General features: G+C 37.9%; 1 protein-coding gene across 3 annotated transcripts in view; it reads left to right on the forward strand.

Moving 5' to 3' along the window:
• Window positions 1-22274, forward strand: part of cpne5b (copine Vb) — a 207456-nt gene that overhangs the window by 45162 nt on the left and 140020 nt on the right. For 2 of the 3 annotated variants that reach the window (XM_081358379.1, XM_081358378.1), the window contains exons 2-6: window positions 3154-3194; window positions 4952-4998; window positions 18865-18968; window positions 20541-20580; window positions 20959-21035. In XM_081358379.1, coding sequence (XP_081214505.1) covers window positions 3154-3194; window positions 4952-4998; window positions 18865-18968; window positions 20541-20580; window positions 20959-21035 — 309 coding nt within the window. Of the gene's footprint in view, window positions 1-3153; window positions 3195-4951; window positions 4999-18864; window positions 18969-20540; window positions 20581-20826; window positions 20845-20958; window positions 21036-22274 lie in introns of all 3 variants that reach the window. The other variant, XM_081358377.1, reaches the window with a different exon arrangement.

The raw sequence follows: 22274 nt of genomic DNA on the forward strand, positions 1-22274 counted from the left end.
AAAAACACTCGTGCTTCTGTGTGTGTGTGTGTGGGGTAAATGAAACCGCGAGTCTGCGCCATTCATTCACACAGAGACCAGCAGAACATGCAGGGTTAATATTTAAATAGTCTTTTTGCGGTTTAATATACACAGACACTATATATATCGTGGTATATATCGGCTACAGTGCTCCTAGTATAAAAGTTAGTCTGGAGGCCCGCGCTTGAGGACACGGAAGCGACTGAAAGCAGCTGCCTATTAGTGGGTACCATATATACTCGGTACTCAGTACTACTGGTACTACAGAAATGCTGGTATCGTCACATTTGAAAAAATTCAGTACCGACTTGGTACCGAAGCACCGGTACTTTTGACAACACTGGTGCCTACGACACGCCACCACCTGGAGGAACCGTCTGAGACTCTCGTCCAAAGCCTGTAAGTTCACGTTATCCATGGCGGCAAAGACCCAGCGCTCATGCAGAAACTGTGCTCATTGTCCAATTCCGCCCTAGGGACGTCGAAGGTCACAGCTCAGGCATTTGGTCAGGCGATGTCCACTTTTTTATTCTTTATTTTGGATTTTGGCGATGTCCAATTCTGTGGTCCAGGAGTGCTACCTATGCCTCCACCTTAAGGAAGCTTTCTCAATGCCCCATCTTCCTAGAAGGCCTATTCGGCGACACTGTGGAGGACTTTTGCCCTACAGTCGTGAAAAAAAAAACAGACGCAGTCGCGGTGCACATCCTTGCACTCAATAGTCGAGGAAATGCAGTAGTTAGGTGGAGGCAAAAAAAAAAGTCTTTCTCAACTTTCACTGAGCGATACTATTGCGGGCCTTTGAAGAACGGTAGGTGTCTCAACACCTTATGGCCACCTGGATCAGGAAGCAAAGCTTTCTATATGGCAACCGCGGCTCCGCCTCACCACAAAGTACCTACCACACGTATGTCGAAAAACTTTTGTTTCATTGGTGCCCCTCTGGTAGAGTTTGGATGTGTGGTTAGCGCTTCCAACCCCGTTCAGTTTGCCAGACGCCCGCTCATAAATCGTCAAGGCGGTTTACACTCACGTCGCATGTTGCAACTCACCCGCCATCTCCTCCTTTGGAGTCAGTAGCGACTGAACTCAATCACACAGCAGACGTGCTCTCGTGATGGGTGAGGCTTCAAGGAGAGTGGAGACTCCTTCCACAGGTGGTCCAGCTGATTTGGAGTTGATGCGGCGAAGCACATGTGGTCCTGTTCGCTTCCCAGGAACCCTCCCATTGCCTGCTGTAGTATTCCTTGTCCAAAGCTCAGCTTGGCACGGACGTGCTGGCACACAGCTGGCCCCAAGGCCTTCACAAGTATGCATTTCCCCCAGTGAGTCTGATTGCACAGACGTCGTGTAAAGGATGGAGGATAAAGAACAGGTTTTGATGGTTGGCCACTATGGACTCTCGGAGCTCATGCTCCTTGCGAAACCCCCTTTCTGGTGAATTCCAGGGAGGACCTTCTTTCTCGGGGCAGGGCACAATTTGGTGCCCACGCCCAGACCTCTGGAACCTCCATGCCTGGCCCTTGGACAGGACGTTGAAAAGACCTAAGTGGACAATCACCTGCGGTGAATAGTGGCATCTATTTGCAGATAGGTGTTCTTTCTGAGGGAAGACACACAGAGATTCACATTCGGATCAGTGCTTCTTTCTTGCAGAAGAGGTGGCTGTCCCCTCCGCCTAAAAAGTGTGTGTGGCTGCTATAGCTACACATCACAATGCAGTGAATGGTAAGTCCTTTGGAAAGTCATGACCTGATTATCAGGTTCTTTAAGAGGCACTAGGAGGTTAAGTTCTCCAAGGAGAAGGTGGTGCTGCTAACTTAAATTGTCACACTGTAGAGCCCTGTTTTAATATGAGTCAAACAACAAGAGAAAAACAGAAAATCACTTTCTGAACCACCTGCCCTGACAGAGAGCAAACACCTTAGCAACAAAAAACATGTCTGATAATTACTGTTGGTTAAAAAAAAGTTTGGGTAGGATGTACATGAAGATCTGCTGCAGTTAGAAACAGAGATAACAATCTACCACAGTTCCAAAGATCCACATAGTACTGTAAACATTCACTGCAAAACTCTTGTTTGGTCTCAAGAGTGTAGTCCAGTCTCTGGTGTGGGAGTATGTGACAGTTTCTAGTTTCTGGATGAATGAATGTTGCATAGAACTAGAGAAACCTTTGTGAACTTGCACAAAAAGTACTGTAGTGTACATGGTACCGTCGTGGTACTTCGATATATACCATGGTACTTGATGATTATCTTATGATGCTATTGACAGGGTACGCTAATGTGATTAAAAGAATACCATGTTACTATCATGGTACACATCAAAAACAAACTTGAGATTGCCATGGTACATGTCCTCATTAAAGCAAACCAAAAACCAAATATACATATGAAGATTTGATCGGCATGTCCTCATGATTATTTTATAAAAAACATTATAAAAGTTCATTTTAAAAGTAAATTAAGCTGTCATTATTGCAGTTTTTTGTTAGTATATTCCAGTATCTGATTTGTGCTCTTGTTTTTTTTTTTTTGTAATCAGGTTTCAAGTTTTTAAAATACATTTGCAAACCTCTTCTTATTTGCATACTTGGGTGGTTAGTAAACTTGTCTACTGGATTGATTGGACAACAGTGTTATTTTAGTATTATTTGTACTCTATTATAGTTTGTTATTTTGGATTAATTTTAATATTTTTAGGTTTAATTTAATTTTAGTTTAATTTTTAGTTTTAATAAAAGCTGGAACATCTATTGAAAAACATAAAAGGAAAATATAGTGAAGCATTTGCCATCACATTGTGACATTTTTAACCTTTTAGCTCACATGTTGAAAGTGGCTGATGTAGTTCAAATGACAAATGTGATGTTATTTATTAAATGCTTATGTTACTTGTAACTTGAAGTTTAAACGTAAAAATGTCATGGGTATTTTTTAAGGGAGCCTACAGTCAACACTTTGTCTTGAAACGTTATCCTGATATCTGCTTTTGTGGAATTCCAATAATAGAGTTTAATGAAATTGTCAAAAAGCCTCTTCAGTAAAGCTTCAAATGTCAGTGTGTCACTGATAGCGTTTAATCAAGCTGTCAGAATTATACTGATCTTGTTTTTTTCTTTCTCTGCAGGAATCTTTTAGACAGAGACACATTCTCCAAATCTGATCCACGTGAGTACAGCCAATGGAAGATTGTCTTTTCATTTTATACTCTTTCTGCATTAATTAACGACCCCCACTCGTTTTCTCCTTGATCTCCTGTCTTTCGCTTCTCGTCAAACACCAGCGTGATTCTGATGAGTTCTTCTCATCTGCAAAGCTCTGCATGTATCCGATTATCCTGAATGAAACATGAACTCAGAATGGCAGCAAGTTCTCATCTGCTGGAGTGATAGACAGGGAGTTATAATAAAGGAATAGTTCACCCAAAAATAAAAATTTTGCTCACCTTCACAACATTTTCAAGTGCCCTATTATACTTTTTCGAGAATAACCCTTCATGCAGCGCGTAATATAGCTATTTTAGAGCAGAGTCGACCAATCACAACAGACTGGGCCATCTGACCAATCAGAGCAGAGTAAACCAGTCATAACAGACTGGACCATCTGACCAATCAGAGCAGAGTAGACTAATCACAACAGACTGGGTCATCTGACCAATCAGAGCAGAGTCGACCAATCACAACAGACCAATCAGAGCAGAGTAGACCAATCACAACAGACTGGGCCATCTGACCAATCAGAGCAGAGTAGACCAATCACAACAGACTGGGCCATCTGACCAATCAGAGCAGAGTAGACTAATCACAACAGACTGGGTCATCTGACCAATCAGAGCAGAGTCGACCAATCACAACAGACCAATCAGAGCAGAGTAAACCAGTCATAACAGACTGGACCATCTGACCAATAAGAGCAGAGTAGACTAATCACAACAGACTGGGTCATCTGACCAATCAGAGCAGAGTAGACCAATCACAACAGACCAATCAGAGCAGAGTAGACCAATCACAACAGACTGGGCCATCTGACCAATCAGAGCAGAGTCGACCAATCACAACAGACCAATCAGAGCAGAGTAGACCAATCACAACAGACTGGGCCATCTGACCAATCAGAGCAGAGTAGACCAATCACAACAGACCAATCAGAGCAGAGTAGACCAATCACAACAGACTGGGCCATCTGACCAATCAGAGCAGAGTTGACCAGTCACAACAGACTGGGCCATCTGACCAATCAGAGCAGAGTAGACTCGTGGAAAGGAAGGGTTAGAGAGACTGAATCTTCGAACACACCTTTTTCAGACTCTTTGTCTGAAGTGAGTCGATAGATGCTTGTAAACCTATTGTAGGAGAAAACTAAATAAGGAATCTTTAAAATAGCATAACAGGGGCACTTTAAAACCATATGACTTTCTTCAGTGATACACAAAAGAGAAATGCTGAAGAATGTAGCTTCTAATAATGAACATGAATAAGGATCGCCATAAAAGTGTCATAAAGATACACATTATTAATTTTGCCAAAAGTATTTTTATAAAAATAGAAATGAATTGAAAAAGTAATGAATTAAATGTTTCCACATTTATTGTTTTTCAATTAGTATTGAAATGATTGAGCATTTGGCAACATAATTCCATTTCTGTTTCCCTAAAACCATTACAGAAGCAGACTCATTAAAATCCTCCCCTCTGTTCTGTTAATGACGTCACTGATGGCAACCTTGATGTGTTGCATTTTAAGGCATAATGAATGGATGCGCATCTAGATTGACAAGATTTTCAGTAAATAACAATTTTTATAGTTTCATATCTCATATCTGAAATGTTACTTTGAGAAGTTCGTAATATTATTGTTTAATTTCTGTATTTTTGTATGTAAGCGAACATTGGCACTAAATTTTTGCTATTTTTGTCCCTTTTACAGTGTGCGTGTTGTACACTCAGGGTGTGGAGACCAAGCAGTGGAGAGAGGTACGTACACACACACACACACACACACACACACACACTGTTCCCAGCTTGCATTGCTATGGTTTCATACGCTCTGGTGTTGTTGTCCAATCAGGCGTGTCGGTTCTCCCCGCACCAGCATGCGGTCAAGCGTCTGTCTGCTCTTCCTCTTCTGTACACCATCAAAACACCTCCAGTGTCTTATCAAAAACAAGCAACACCCAGTTCAGCGCCTGTACGTCAGCGCTCAGTTCTGTCTCGACCTGCTGCACAGAGCAAGGGTTGTTTCTCCAACAGTGTTGTTGTAGCGATGAGTCAGTTTCCGTACTTCCCAATTCGAGGTAATGAATCAGAAGAAGACTGTCCTGCTGGGTGCTGCTGTTCTGAACAGTGTTATTCCCACTAGGTTCGTGATAAGAGCTGGTACTCTGTCATTTGGTCATTTTACCCTCTAAATAGCTTTAGAAGTATGATACATATTATCTTTAATAGCATTAAAGATTTAAATAAGTAAGTGGTGCCACTGTTATCTTACGCCAGAATAGCTACATGGCTAAATCTGTGCGGCTTAACTATGTCCTTTAATACAAAGACTTGTTTTCTCTCAATGACAGACCAAATATAGTAAACGAATACATTTTGACATTTGCCTCACATAACCAACTCAATATGACTTTTCTGATGTTGTAAACTTGCTCAGTTCTTCACCTGGTACAGCACTGCACTTCAGATTCAGAGCGTTTGGGTACGAATCCCTTGAAACATGATTCACGACACTCAATAAAAGAGCACAACACTTGTAGAAGCAGCTAAAATGTCATGATTGCTTCAGCAAATGGGTTTTTTATTATTTCCGGCGAGCATTGGTTGGAAATATTCAGTGACCCTCAAGTGGGTCAACTGAAAGAAATTTCTGTCAGTAATCTTCAAAGAACAATTGGCTGGCTATCGTCTCATCCAAAGTGAACTAACTATCTTAAAGACTTTCTTAAACACAAACAGGAGTTTTAGTTATTGTGATTTTATATAAATGAGTTGATTTCCATGTTTTTAAAGTGCTCATGTATATCCATTAGAGCGGTCAATAGATTAATTGTTTAAATCACGATTAATTACACACTTATTGTGAAATTGAGCATATGTTCATTTGGTCATCATTTGCAGTATCCAGCAAAGTAAACCAAGAGATTGAAGGGTGATTCTCAGAAAACTGTACTTTCTACAAGCTTTTTTAGAGTTAATACTTGGAGACTCCAAAAGGTCACCAATGACCAAATTATATAAGGTGTCCATCATTCATAAATTTATGCACACCAAAGCACCCATTAAAAAAACATTACAGAAAAAATCTTCTCAGAATTCATAGTGTATATCAGGGGCGGTTCTAAAGTCAGTGGATATTCGGGACTTTAGCCCAAACTCAAATTGGGTATTCTTATTTAAAGGAATTAATTAATTAATTATAAAAGCCATTTAAGGGAATAAAGAAAAAGAAAGGCTTATTGTATTAGTGAAATAATTTAAACTTTTTGCAAATAATATTTTATTTTAAGTATGCATACATTCTCTCTACATGAATCAAAGAAGTTAGCATATTTTCAATTCAAAAAGGCAAAATTTAAGTTGAGTAATTTGCATCATCGGATACAGTCGGTAGTTGGACATTTCTATTGTATTTACAAATATAAATGTTTATCTACTTACATTTTACTAGGCATTCGTTCACTGATAACACCCTTCTGTGAACAGTAAGTCCCACCTTCTTTAAAGGGGTGGTTGATTATGAGTTCACTTTTTTAACTGTAGTTAGTGTGTAATGTTGCTGTTTGAGCATAAACAACATCTGCAAAGTTACGATGCTCAAAGTTCAAAGCAAAGGGAGATATTTGCTTTTAAAGAAATCGCTTTTTAAGGACTACAACAAACGACTGGTAGAGACTACACAACATTCCTCCCGGGTTAGTGACATCACCAACCCTAAAATTTACATAAACCCCGCCCCCGAAACACGATTTATAGATTATCAAGACAGAATATGCTAATCAATGACTAGAAGATAACTACACATAAGCTAAATAAATTCATCAACTAAACATTCAGAACCCCCCCCCCCCCCTTAATAATTTTGACATTGATGAGATAAAACACTGAACTTTTAGTCATCCTAACAACAAACAGAGCGGTGCGGAATGGATCATGCATCAGAGGCAACATCAAGAATATCAAATACATTTCAGTGAATCTCTTATTTGCACCTTAAAGGGATGGTTCGGAGTAAAATCAACCTAGGGTCCTTTGCACCATGACCTCGAGCCAGACACCCCCCCCAGAAGCCTTTTATCCCTTGGTTGAACATTATTAAAGTTAGAGCTTATTAAGAGATATCAGCCGGATGGCTTAGTGCAGGCACTAATGGATCCTATGATGTATCTCGTAAATTACCCCACTAATAATGCCCAGAATGGTACCAAACTTCTACAAACTTCTACTTCATAAAACGAGGCATTGGAAAGTTTGTAAGTGCATCAGGAGTTTATTTAAATAACTCTTGCCTGACAGCTCATGCTACTGCTAACCCGCTCGTCGAGGTCACTTCCGTGATTTGGGAAAAGCATGTAAAAGTCCTGGCAGAAAGCGATGCATAAGGATGTAGTGTAACGACGCCCAGTTCCAGGAATGCACCAATACGACCGGGTTAGCTGTAGCATTAGCCATCAGGTAAGTGTTATTTAAGTAAACTCCTGATGTACTTACAAACTTTCCAATGTCTCGTTTTATGAGTACAGAACCTATTTGTACAACTGTAGAAGTTTGGTGCCATTCTGGGCATTATTAGTGGGGTAATTTACGAGATACAGCCTAGGATCCATTAGCACCTGCTCTAAGCCATATGGCTGATATCTCTAAATAAGCTCTAACTTTAATAATGTTCAACCAAGGGATAAAAGGTTTCTGGAGGGTGTTTGGCTCGAGGTCATGGTGCAAAGGACCCTAGGTTGATTTTACTCCGAACCATCCCTTTAAGTTTATTGACAATAATAATGACAGTTTTGCGAAAGTGTCTAACTCGGTGAGCTCGCGCAAAACACATCTTAAGCACAGCGACTCATTTAAATGCCTCTGATTGGCCGATGCGTTCAACAGACATGTCTGCTACAATGCTTAACGCTGTAAAAGCACGTTGTAAGTACCTTTAATTCAACACTGTAATATGCACTTTTCATGATTAACCCTCTGGGGTCTGAGCTGTTTTCTGGGCCCTGGAGGTGTTCTGACATGCTCTGACATTTGTGGTTATTTCTGTTACTTGTGACATTTTCATGGCTAAAGTCTAATTACACTGTATTCAGCACAAACTCTGCTACAATAATATATCAGCAGCATGTGTGTAAAAGTTTGTAGTTTTGAGATAATGACATTTATGCGTGATATTGATTTAAAAATTTTACGACGTGTTTTGTGTTAGAAAGCAATATGCGAAGAGGCGGATCACCTCATTAATATGAAAGCTTTCCACACCTGAGAAAGACAAAGAACCTCCCTAATGGCCCTATTAGGAGCTTATCAGGGCCCATCATTCTGACCAACCTTGCACAAAGAATGAGGAGATTTAAAAAAGAATGGCTTTTAAAATTGTTTGGATTTATTTACAACACAACATAATCCAAAGATACACAACAAAAAAGCACTTATTGAAGAAAGAGACCTTTGTGCCATTCCTAAAAACATTGTACATACCTTTCATTTTCTAAGGTGTTTGATTTTCACTTTACCATGTTCATGTACAGAGACATGTACTGTGAATGTTGAAGTCAGCAGGACTCAGTGGCATCTGGGCCCTGAAAAAAAAAAAAAAAAGTGAACATACTGATATCAAGAGAAAGGCCTGCACGATTTTGGGAATACATTTTAGATTTTTCTTGTTAAAATTGCTTTTTAAAATTCACAGAATACACACACACACTCACACAAATGTTTCCAACAATATATAATGAACACCAGGTTTGTTGTGCCTTGTAGGTATAGGCTATGCGCAGTGCTGCATAAAATAATAACAATATAGCAGCCTATATATATTTTCAAAAAGATTTCAGTAACAACTAAGCTAGAGAAAAATATATTGATTATCATGTTACTTCAAATGTTTCCATTCGTTATGATGATATGAAATGAGATAATAGTAAAAACATGAAGCCGTTTGGAGCGTTTTGCTTTTCCAAAATATGATACATTCAAACGCGATCGCGATCAAAAATATGATACATTAAAACGCGATCGCGATCAAAAATATGATACATTAAAACGCGATTGCGATCAAATATAAAACATTATGGTTAGGCCTACCATATACATAGCCTATCTACGTTTGAGCAGATATCCACAAACACAGTAACAGTAAACACGGGTCTAAATATTATAATATTCACCATATATCTAGCAACAGTTCAACTGCAATGTGAAATTTATGCAACAATAGCAAACTAATATGTAAGAATTACTTACCTTATCTTTCTTGTCTTCAAATATCGTTCTTCTTCTTCTTCTGATGTAAATCCAATGTAAGCTCAGGCACGTCTTTCAAACTTGACGAAAAGTGAAGTGAAGTGTTTTGTTGTTGAGGTAATGAGGGCGATCGCGTTCCATGTGGAGATTTGCATGTGAATATCTTTTGCGCGAGTGGGCGTGGCCGAATTAAAAATAATTAGGAAGCGTTTGAGAAGCTGGAAATCTTGTTGGTTTTATACAAATTACTTAAACAGAGAATATTTGTTTTCGTTTTGAATCCGATCATTTAAAAGTACACACTTAAATGTTTATAAAGGTGTATGGCTCATAAATGTGTGACAAGTATTCGCTGAGTTTTGTTTCAGTTTATAGACGTGCTCAAGAAAAAAAAGTTCACCGCGACGGAGAGGCAGAACGCACACACTGTTTATTTTCTTTATTTTACAAAAGCACAATGTTTTGATTTGATTGGAAGTGGACACATACAAAAGTAGAAATACCACAGATTCTTTTTTTATATTTATTTTTTCTGTATGACCATAAATGACGGAGGAATTTAAGTTTATAGTGCTACAATGTGGAGAAAATCCAGCAAAACGCGCCGGCGCGTTTGTCGACCTCAGAGGGTAATCGCGGCAGCTGTAATCTTATTCACATTTGTTTATCTGATGAATTGTTTTACTCTATGAGAAAGACAAGTTAACAAAATATTCCGGGCTTTACTAAAAACAGCAGGGGTTTAAGCCCCCTTAGCCCAGCACTAGCGCCGTCCCTGGTGTATAGTATGTGTACAGTGCAACAGCAAAGAGCTTTTAGACAAGTCATACTGAACAGGACCACATGGAGATGCCATAAAAACCCTAAACCAAACACCTTGACCTGACTGCATGTGCTAACTACAGTACACGCATCCATTCAGAATTATTAAACACAGCAACATACACATGACATTGGTTTGCTTTATCCAGCTGAGAAACGTAGCCATCTGGCCAAACAGCGGTGACATTACATTAATGACGCAATTTCACGTGCTTCTGTAATTTATTTGCGTTAAATTATTTGGTTACACTTTATTTTACTGTACGTGTATTTACAGTGTACTTGCAGAGTACTTACCCAAGAAAGTACTGGTAATATAAGGGAACTACATGAGTTAAAGTAAGGTTTGGGGTGCTATTATAAGTACATAATATGTACAGGACTGTAAAATAAAGTGCAACCAATTATTTTAACGCATTTATCGCATGTGTAAATGCTTTAACGCAGACAGCCCTAATATCCATATAACTTTATTTTGTGGAACACAAAAGAAGATATTTTAAAGAATGTTCACGCTGTTCTTATGATAAAAGCATACAGACGCTACAAACTTTTCATAAAGTTCATAGTGATGAAAAATCATCATAAGAGCAGCTGAAATGTGGTCTATATGATTCATACGCTATATTCCAAGTCTTCTGAAGTCATGCGATAAAATTGTTTTTTGAAAAATTCAGGACGGTAATCCCTAAAATATGTGACAAATTTAATTAGTTCTCACATGTCTTTTAAAGTGCCAAATGTGCCTCTGTGTGGATGCATGAATGATTTTTAGAGCTGTAGTGGGAGTGAAAGATTTTCAGTGAATTACTTCCATTTTAAATCTTCTGACTGAAATGTAAGGTCTTGAACCACATGTATGTGTGTGTGTGTGTATATATATATAGTAGTAATTATCAGAACTAGTATAAACCACAATATAAACGCAACTGATAAAGAAATCACTGTTTTTCCGTCTGAATTTCAATTCTGATATGAAAAACAAGCTCACTCTTCTCAAAATGTTAAATACAACACAGAGGTCCTTGTATTAAAAAAAATGAAATTTCTCCTCCAGTGCCTTGTCCCCTGACTGTAACATATAAAGCTGAGAGCTGGAGCAGACCTCATACACCGGCTGAATATTTGTAGAGTTTCGTGTAGGCGATGACAGCTCACCACAGCAATAAATCCTGGCACACTTCGCTTCTCAGCTGTCTATTTTTATAATCAGTCTGCTCATATTCTGAAGAACAGGAGAGACTGTCATTAAAGAGTTCAGGTGATCTGAATGAAAGGTTATTATTTGTGATTTTTGGATTTTGTTTAGAAGCTTTCATTTCTTGCTTATGTTATGGGAATCACAGATCACTTTATAATTGGATCAAACATGCAGTAATAACATGAGGGACATAATCTACATCAGTCTGGCCATGTTGTTGAGTTAAATTTCAGTCTTCAGGTGTGATAAAGAGGTACTTTTGCCTTTTAACCCTCAATAATACACGCATTTGAACAACAGGAGATGATAAGTGCTGGTTCTATTCACGGTCACTCTATCTCACACTATATAACACAGATACACTTTGCAGAACTGACAGGCATGGTCTCCTCAACTCATTTCTGTGAGGATCTTGACTGGTTTTCTGTACTGAGTAGGGGTTTTGGGCCTTTTTTATTATATAGGCTTCAATGCTTTCATGACATCCTGCCCAGTGTCCATGCAATCCCTGCGCAAGAGCTCGCTTTCTGACAGAACCGTCACCACGGGATGTCAAGTCCTGGAAGAGAATTGACTTCTCTGAGTACAGAAGTGTGAGCGTTAAAGATAGCTATGGTAGCTATTGTCGAGTTTTTCTTAAAAAAAGAAACCACACAAAAATCTATCATTTGATAAAAACACTAAACCTTTATTTAAAGTGTTTTTTTCTTTTTTTTTATGTATCCATATGAAGACCCAGATGTGACAGATTTACATTGGGCATCAAGTGTATTGTACAAAAGTAACAAAATATCCTTAAAGTCAAATGTAATTGTATTAATATTAGCAGGAACTACACAGGCCAACAAAATGCCCAATGATTAACATGATATAAGGGGCTTTCACACTGTTATAGTTATAGTTACATATAGTTATAGGGACTCAGTTATCGGTACAAGCTATACTTTTTCATGTCAGATACCAATATCGATACTGCAGCCTTTGGTATCTACCGATACGATGCCAAACCGATACCAGTACTGTTTTTTTTTATTGATCAGTTTCTAATATTTAACTATACATCATTAACTACATATTAGCAATTTATTGGCTTCAGAAGATTTTTTTATCCTTTTTTGAGCTTAACAGTAACAACCATAGGTAAAGCACAGTATCGAATTTGGATCAGTCCTGTACTGATGGTCCGTATCGAATCAATACCGATACCGAGTGCTGGATCACCAGATCCCATGGCTGGACTGGCCATTGGGCATACCGGGCATTTGCCCGGTGGGCCGACGTGCTTTTTGGGCCGATATATCTCATATACTTTTTTTTTTTTTTTTTTTTTTTTTTTTTTAAACGGCCCATAAAATTTGTACATCGGCGGGCCGGCGGCCCATTCGTTTTGTTTTGTTTTGCTTAATTGGCGGCGCTGGGTTTGTGCCGGTGTAATGCATTGGTCAAAGTCAGTGTTAGTTTTTTTTTTCTGACAGACCAGCCCATGAAACACGTAGATCAGCGGCCCATTGGCTCTTTTCTTGATTGACACTGGGCTGGCCCAATCACAACTTTAAACGAGTGAGCGAGCGTGCAGCGGTGTCAGTGTGTATCTGTCAAAATAGATGGAGAAGAAACGCAAGGAATGTGCAGATAAATAGCGTGAAAAAATAGAACCAGGCCCTTAAAGCAGACACTGTAAACTGTGTCAAAATATATGTTTTCTGACCTTCATCAGCTCCTGTGGCAGATGATGATAGTGAGGACGGAGGATCAGGAGAGAGATGAGTGAGTGTAGAGTCCGCGGTAAGCAGAACTACTTTCAAAACACTTAGGCTATGTCATGAGTGTAGATTATTTCCACATCTGCATAGTAGACGATTACCGCAATTCACTAGAAATCTAATGAGAGGCGTTTGTAAACCATGTTTTCCGCCAAAATAAAAGCTTGATGCAGTTTGCGTCAAAATAAAAGATAATGTGCTTATCTCTTTCAAGTATAGAAATTGGTACAACACTAATTATGAAAGTTTCCTTTATTTTTTGGTGCATTTGTTCCAGTAGCACCTCAATGCAGTACAAAAGATCCGAGGGGAGGAGTCGGATCTCATATAAGGGGTGGAGATTGGTAGGTTTAGGGGTGGGTCTAGGGATCAGGGGGTGGAGTTTGGTAGGTTTAGGTATGTAAGGTGGGAGGAGTTGGATCTAGATCCGACTCCTCCCCCCAGATCTTTTGTACTGCATTGAGGACCATCTCATTTGTTTTACAAAATGTGGCTATTACTGTCATTGGATTAGTATTATAACTATTATTATGTAGTAGGTGTAATGTAGACACTGTAACTAAAAGAGGTTTGAATTTGTCTTTGTTTAATTTGCACACTGTATATGGGTTGGAGCTTTTAATTTTGAACTCTCAAAGTGCACCAGATTGATGAATTTAACATTAAAATGCACAAAATTTTCTCACGGCGGGGGCATGCCCCCGAACCCCCCTAGAAGGACCGAGGTCACACCACCATAGTTTTAACAAAAATCCTGTAAGAAACACTGGTATTGCTATGCCAATGCAGCTTATAGCTTGTTTTAGGATTCACCACCGTGGAGTATAGTTCAAATGTATTAATAATTGTCAAATTTTCACTTATTTCATCTGTTAACTCTCACTCGTTCCTAAACTCATTAATGGCATTAGTGGTTTTAATGAATAGGAGTTGGTATGCATATAATTAAGGGCGTGCAAAGATGGGTGGTGTTTATGATCATATAGTGGGCCGGTCTGGGCAAAAATGCCCGGGCCGATTTTTTGTCCCAGTCCAGCCCTGCCAGATCCCTTATATGAACTAGCCACCAGTGGAGGAGGTAGTTTGTGGAGTAAGTATATGTAAACTGTGTGTTCACGGCTTTTTAAAAATACCCGAGTTTCGTATGGCTTGTGTTCAGCCAATCAACGTACACTTACATCACTGACCCCACTCTGAAGTAGGAGCTAATATAGTCCTCCCAAAAGGGGTTGCTAGTAGGGATGCACCGATATCAACATTTCAGCCGATACAGATAACCAATAATTCTTTATATTTGACAGCCGATAACCGATATATATTGGCCGATAAATCTAAATCCGAATTTTTATATAATTTTGAGAGCCTGATTACAAAAACAAAAGTCTCATCATTAAAAGCCATGTCCCAAACACAATTATAATGATGTTCTCATTATAATTTTATGTAGCCGATATGACAGACTTGCTCTGCACATGTTGCACTGAACTGTATTTTTCTTTTTTTAAGTGATTTCAATCCTATTTCAAGCAAGTCAAAACCATCATGTTGAACAGAGTCTGAGCTGAAGGAAATACATTATTTATCGGCTTTATATATCGGTCGAATTTTCTAATTGGGCCGATAACGATAACAATAAAAACGAACATATATCAGCACATACCGATATGGTGGCCGATATATCGTGCATCACTAGTTGCTAGAGCTAAAATCATTCCCAGTTCCTGCAGTGTGAACACTACTTCCACCAGTAGTTAAAGGAATTATGAAAACGTTCCTCTGGTGCGAATGCCCCTATAGTGTACATTAAATAAGAAAACTGGCCATTTATTACCGCAGCACAAGTGTAATTCACCAGCCTACTATTTTCACATTATTACCATGTAAAATAACTTACATTGTTCTAAATTTGATCACTGTGACCACCAAAAGACCCTTTGGTGCTGACATACGGTCTTAAGCTCGCTCTGGCTTGTGTGTGCAGTCTGTAGATATGACAGCACTGACCAATACGGGTCACTGCCTTTCACTGGCAGGCGTGTGTGTGTGTGTGTGTGTGTGTGTGTGTGTGTGTGTGTGTGTGTGTGTGTGTGTGTGTGTGTGTGTGTTTGTGTTTGTGTGTGTGTGTGTGTTTGTGTGTGTGTGTGTTTGTGTGTGTGTGTGTGTGTGTGTGTGTGTGTGTGTGTGTGTGTGTGTGTGTGTGTGTGTGTGTGTGTGTGTGTGTGTGTGTGCGTGTGTTGTCACATGGAAGAAACATGGCTTGTGTTGTTTGTCTGATGAAGCCGTGGGCCAGGGGATTCACATAACCTTTATGAAGTGAAGGAAGTATGAACCAAACAATTTCTTAGATTTTGAGGCTAGTTAGATTATTAAAGAGCTTCATATGCACCAGAAATAATGCATAACAACATGATGCATTGTGTTTATACTAAATGTTTAATTTTTAACTTCACTCATTTACTCTTTTTAAAATATTGCTGACCAGTCCTGCATTTACAACTGTTTAAGTTCCAATTATATCAGACACACAATGACTGTTTTCTTTTTTAAACAGTTTTTCCTTTTTTGTACACACCAAGGAGGGGAAAAAGTAAAGAAAAAAATAAAAGAATAGAAAAAAAGACGTAAAAATAAATGTAAAAAATAGCAACAAGGACACAATCATTAACGATAACTGTTACACGAGGTCTAACAAGGAGTCAGCAACTATGTGATACAAGTAGAAATTGTGGTACAGTTCTAAAAGTCTACTAATTATTTGTTTTTTGTATATAACAATCCCAATCCCTCCAGTACTTTGTTATAGAACATCATTAAAGAAAATAAAAAATCAAGGTTTTAATATTGTTTATATGTCTATGTAGTGTTTTTAATATGCTTTAAGACACTGAGCTGGTGCGAGTGAGTGGAGGCGGGGCTCATTTACATATTCATAGAACCACGTATACTAAATCAGGCAAGGGTGTAGAGTTACATTCAAGCTATTTTAAGGCATGAATAAATGTTTTTTTAAAGAAAAAAACGCTTAAATATGTAACTCCGTATGTTACTATGTAATTCAGCTCACATTAGAAGCGATAATAACTAAACGTTCTGTAAAGCTTATAGTAATCAAAGGGGCAGAACTTAATGTAGATCTTTCATCAAGTTTTTAATTAATTCGTTTCGGTTTTAACGAGGCAAAATACAGTTCACAATGTTTGAAAATCATGAGTACAGTGAAGGAAGACACCGCTTAGTATATTCTATCAACAAATATTTTAATTAAAAGGCTGTCATTCCTGACAAAGTAATTGCAAAGCTACATAGACCTTTTAGTTCTTTCTTTGCATAATGAACGTAAAATGAGACGTACAGTAGAACATTAGTATGCAGTCTAGAGAGAACACTATCTGTTTTAGACGAGCAGTGATTATACCAATTGCACACATTTGTCAATAATTACTGATAATTAAGGCTCTCTTTATATAACTTTTAGCTTTCTGATTTGAAATGAACAGAGCAGTCTGAAGGGTTCACAGCAGCGCACTACTTGTTTTCTAATTAGATTTTATTCATTAGATGGTTGAAAGCCCTTGGTGGACACTGCAATTAAAGTTGTTACCTAATTGTTGCATAAGTAATTTGAACTCCTGACTTTTACAAGGTTTTGCTATTGGATTGAACTCTAGCATTTTTATGATTATTTATTTAAAAAAAATGTTTTTGATCGCATTGTATGTTCAGATATTATTTAAAAATACATAAATGTGAATTCATACAGACAATTATTTGACTAAACCTCTTATAAATGTCTGAAAAATAAATAAGTTTCTGAAATTAAATTAATAAATATCCAGCCAGTGTAATTGTCCTTGAAAAGTGACTTTAAAAAACAATTGATGTACCTATTTTGGCATAATAATTTATTACTTAAAATAAAGTGAGGCTTTTTTGTTTTAAAAAAAAAAAAAATTGCGTTTTTGAGTGGCAAAGTTAGTTGTTAATATAAAAAATATTTGTATTTATTTATTTTTATCCTTTTGCATGTTTTTTGCCTATTTTTTTATTTTCAAGGAGCATTTTTTCCGCCAAAAATGTATGAAATTACTATGAATGCATTTCTAACTAGATCATTTTAAGATTCCCATTAACTCAGATATATATTTTTTTTGTCATTGACCTTTAACAGACTGAGTTTTGCTATATTGACTTAATTAAAGCTGCAGTCCACAAGTCTGGCAGATTGAGGGGACTCAGCCAAAATGTTGAATGTTTACAACTCTCATGCCCCTCCCCCACTACCAGCGAGCACCCTCCCATCGAGTTCGTGCTCGTCAGATTTTCTGTGAACGCGCCCGTCTCTTCAGTATTCTTTTCCTTGGTTGTTTTGGACCTCCTAGCTCTGGTTGTTAACCGAGGAATTGGAAGCTTGTTAGTAGATTTTCTCTCCGCCATCACACTTCGTACAATCCAACACACCTGCGAACTTCATGCGTGTGCGCGAGAGGGGAGGGGGGATCTGTGGCGTGTGCACGAACTGTGATTGACATTCAGATCTCACACTGATTGGACCAGAAGAACCGGGAGCGGTGGCTTTTTGCAAAACAAATAACAGGCTCCAGGTCGAGGTAGAAGCGCAGGTTTTTTTCTAAAACAGGCTGATTTATGTTTGTTCTGTCGGATCATAGTGTCGGTTTCAGTGAATATGATCAAAAAGATCTTGCCGACTTCAGCTTTAACAGAGACGATTCATTTTGTAATTCTATGATTCAATATTCTGTGATTCTGTACGTTTTTCAATACCACTGCTTTAAGTCCCCTCTGAGTAAACTGTGAAAAACACTTCATGGTCCGCAGAGTAATGCAAACACAACACAACTGTTTTTACAAGCTTATGGAAACAGACTGTTTGCGGGGTTTTCATTCATTTATGTAAAGTTTTCCAGACACTGAATAATTTATGGTCGACATATATTGCATGAAAAGTCACTAAGCCTCTAGGTGAAATGCAGGCAAAACTAAACAAACATTGGCTTGGATCAGTTCAGTGTGAAAAGGTGGCCTGATTCCATGTCGCGCATTTAGACTTTGAAAGAGGGGAGAAGACCTGTCCAATTATTGAGTCTGTGTTTTTAAAGGGGAAAGGGGTTAATGACAGAGTGAGGTGCCCTATCTGCTGTGTTTCAGAGGGATATAGCTCGCTGTTTGCCTGAATTATGCACACATAATTGTCGAATAGCCACAGCGCTGTAATTAGTGCTGCCACTGAGGACTTAAAGTTTCACTAAACCTTCCCAGTTCTCACACACCTCTGCAAACCAACCCTCCGGCATTAGACGAGTCTCTGGAGGATATAGAGAGTAAAGGAAAAAGACTGTAACAAGGGAGAAAGAGAGCGAGATCAGGGGGATTTCACCAATGTTATTAGAGAGGAGTTGCCGTTTCAGCTTAATTCTCATATCTGCAGTGTTTTGTTCCAAACTTTTCCAATTCTCAATTTTTCGGTCCTCCATTTCTCATTCGGTACTTTTATATCATCCAATTTCATTTTCTCACCCTCTTTCTTTCCTCTCTCTCTGACCCTATCTCTTCCTCTGCTGTCCCTAATTCACTTTCTAGTTTGGAAGAACGGAAGTGATTGACAACACGCTAAATCCGGACTTTGTCAGGAAGTACATCCTGGACTACTTCTTTGAGGAGAAGCAGAGCCTGCGCTTTGATTTGTGAGTTATTGCTTTAGATCCCTGTCCTGAGGAATCTCGCATCCACACCAGTGTTCCTTCAGAAAAGCCTCTCACCTCCTCCCTCTTCCTCTTTCTTCTGTCACTGATCTTCAGGAATCAGGAATGTTCCAATGCAGTGTGTCAGATCCCGAAATGAATCTAACCATCTGATTTACAATTTGTTTTTGGCCTTCTTACTAACATAATCTTAAGCGAGTTATTAAGTAAGCATGCATTTTTTAATGGTCTGTTTAATTAGCAAATGTTTTGGCAGCGGTTTCTTGTCATTTGTTGCTTACATGCATTTCACGGTCTTGCATTTAAAGCCCATTCACGCCAATAATTAAAACAATGACTAGGCTACATTGCGTCAAATGGCACCAATAAGCTTCAGTTTTGTCGTCTTCCACTTTAAATGCTCGAGCTCTTAAAAGTCAGGTGAATTTTGATAACTATACTTTTCCGCTTTTAGTACATGATTGTCATGTAATGTACTGTACCCTGAAAGTGATTGCAATGATATCGTTCTTCTGTGTCATTATCGTTATAGTTATCATCCTTGATGTGCACAAATCTAGAATAATGGATTCAAAATTCAATTATTTTCCATACACTAAAAAAAAGGTGTGTGATATGTACTCAAAACTGTTAGTAAAATAGTACTAAGTACAAGAAAAGGCAAGAAACATTGAATTAAACGTTCAGTTTTTAGTAGAAAGCCTGGAATAGTATTTTCTTGTAAAACATACTCCAATAATCCTTGTTTAATTTTCAACTTTGAAAAATCATTTTTTACAGTGTAGAAAAACAAGCTTTATGTATTTGGTGTGCATTCAAAAAAAATAACCTTTGAAATAAATTCCTCTAAAGACTTGTTTAAAGATAAGTGTGTAATTCACAGATTCATGAAATAATCATGATATTTATTATTAATCATTTAATTATGTACATTTATTAACATAAATTCAAAGAAGTTTGCAAGAATGTTCATAATAATGTAAAGTACAATTATTGACAAAGTTACCGTAATAATCATAATGAGGGCTTGGCGGGAGTTCAGCGCTCGTTTTTTTTAATGCACTGTGCAAGTTTGAGGTTATGCTAACTTTAAAACAATGATTTTTAGGAACATTCTTTTGTATTTGAAGGATTTCAAATTCTTAAGTTAGAGCATTCTTAAGAAGTATCCCAATGTTTTTGGGAGCACAAAAATATTCGTAACTTCATTCTTCATTTCAGGGTAGAAAATAAGAAAATTAATGTAAACAATGTTTAGTGCATTCAGTCACAGATGCATTGATTTAATACTAAAAGATTAAAGTGCAATAGTTTAAACTTTATGCAGTTTATGAAACGTGTCTGACAACGGCAAGCATGTTTGATCATTATGTAGTTTTGCATGCTTACAAAACTTGAAAGACATTTTTTTGTGTGTATTTTCTCTAAGCATTAAAGTAGTTGTTTCCTTTTAAAGTCAGTCTTTTATGGCATATCTTTTAATTAGCTACTCAATGTGTATGAAGCTAACAATGGTTTTTCTTTTTTGTGTGTGTCATTTCCTACTTAATTCAGATATGATGTCGACTCTAAAAGTCCTGATCTTTCCAAACACGTAAGTAGACAGACACAATATATTTGGATATTTTTTATTTACCTTGTCCCCATTCCTGGTATTTCCATCCCCCCTCATTAATGCATGCAGAGTGATCATGTAGACGCCACTAATCATCACTATCTCTCTCTCTTCCCTGGTTTGATCACCCCTGAAAGTGTGTGTGTGGCTGGTATTGTATTTGTGTCTTGTGCTTTCTGTTACATGCTGTGCTCTGTTGTAAAACATGGCCGTGCTCCTTCCCAGAAGCCCCTTGAACTATACGTACGTCTTTGGCTTTCAATTCACTACTATAACAAGAGGGCAGAGGCGTTGGGATTTGTTGAATTTGATAAACTCTTACCTCCTCTTCTGCTTGATCCTACCAACTCCATCTAGGACTTTCTTGGACAGATGTTCTGCACACTGGGGGAAATTGTGGGGTCACCGGCCAGCCGACTAGAGAAACCTCTTGGGTGAGTACACTGATAAAAATGATTTTGTGGTGAAGTAAATACTACAGAAAAAAACAATGTAATTTACATAAAAAAGTTAGTTCAGGCAATAATTAAAAACACTAAGTAAATTCTGTATTAGTACTCAAGTGTGTAGAAATGAAAGCGAAAATATCAACGTTATAAAATTAAGTAAAATTACTCAACTTTTCTAATACTGGTGTTCCCATCATGCACTGGGCCTTGAATAATTAATGAGGTTGATTTTCCACTGTTTTCCAGCTGTATTTACACTGTTTCATCATTGCTTTTCTTGTTAGGATTAGTAACTTGCCATTTTATGACATTTGGAGTTCATTTTCTACTCAAAATGACACATTCAAACACAAAAACGATCCATCAAATGTTATCGTCATTGGGTATTGTCTACCAAGTATTGAGGTCTCTGCGTTCACATAACAGGTAACCTCTGAATTGTAGATATGGTGTCTTACACAATATCAATTGTAATAATTAGTTAGATGTTTCTAAGGAAAGGATATACTTTAAAAGAGTGGTTTATAATGTTATATTGTTTGAGTGAAATGCATTGCAAAGGAAACTTCAACTAAATAGATATTACTCAACCTTTTACTAGACAAGTTAAAATTACTTATTTTCTTTGTTACTTTCACTTAACTTAGTTAAGTAGTGTTTATTTAATTCCATATGTGAAATTTACTTAAAAAGTATGTGTGTGAAATTTACTTAAAAAATATTTGTGCAAAAACTTGCCAAAGAAAAATGAAGTCAATTTTACTTATTGTTTTTTTCACGGTAGAATTCGTCTCAGGTGTTTCCTACATCTGTGCTGGCTTGTTTCCAGGGTCCAAATTTAGGCCACACCTGCCAGTGGCGGGTGCATTTAGCGGCCTTGATTTTTTTTTAGTGCCTTTGAAAATGTATACAACATTGTATTTACTGTATATATGGTTACACTTTAGTTTAGGGACAAATTCTCACTATTAAATTCTCACTTTTGCTAGTTTAACGACTTGAAGAATGGTTGGCGCGTCCATTGCATGGTTTAAAAGGGTTGTCCCTATTCTCTTAATGAGTAATGGGTGTGTTTTGGGCGTAACATGCAATAAACCAATCAGAGTCTCTTCTCCCATCCCCTTTAAAAGCCAGTTGTGCTCGCGCCATGGCGGATTCGCTATTTACATGAAGGACTTTGCAAGCAGATAAACTGAATGCTTCTCTAGTGAGGAAACAGAACTG

The sequence above is a fragment of the Scardinius erythrophthalmus genome (genome assembly GCF_964197995.2).
Source record: "Scardinius erythrophthalmus genome assembly, chromosome: 25".
NCBI classification, from domain to species: domain Eukaryota; kingdom Metazoa; phylum Chordata; class Actinopteri; order Cypriniformes; family Leuciscidae; genus Scardinius; species Scardinius erythrophthalmus.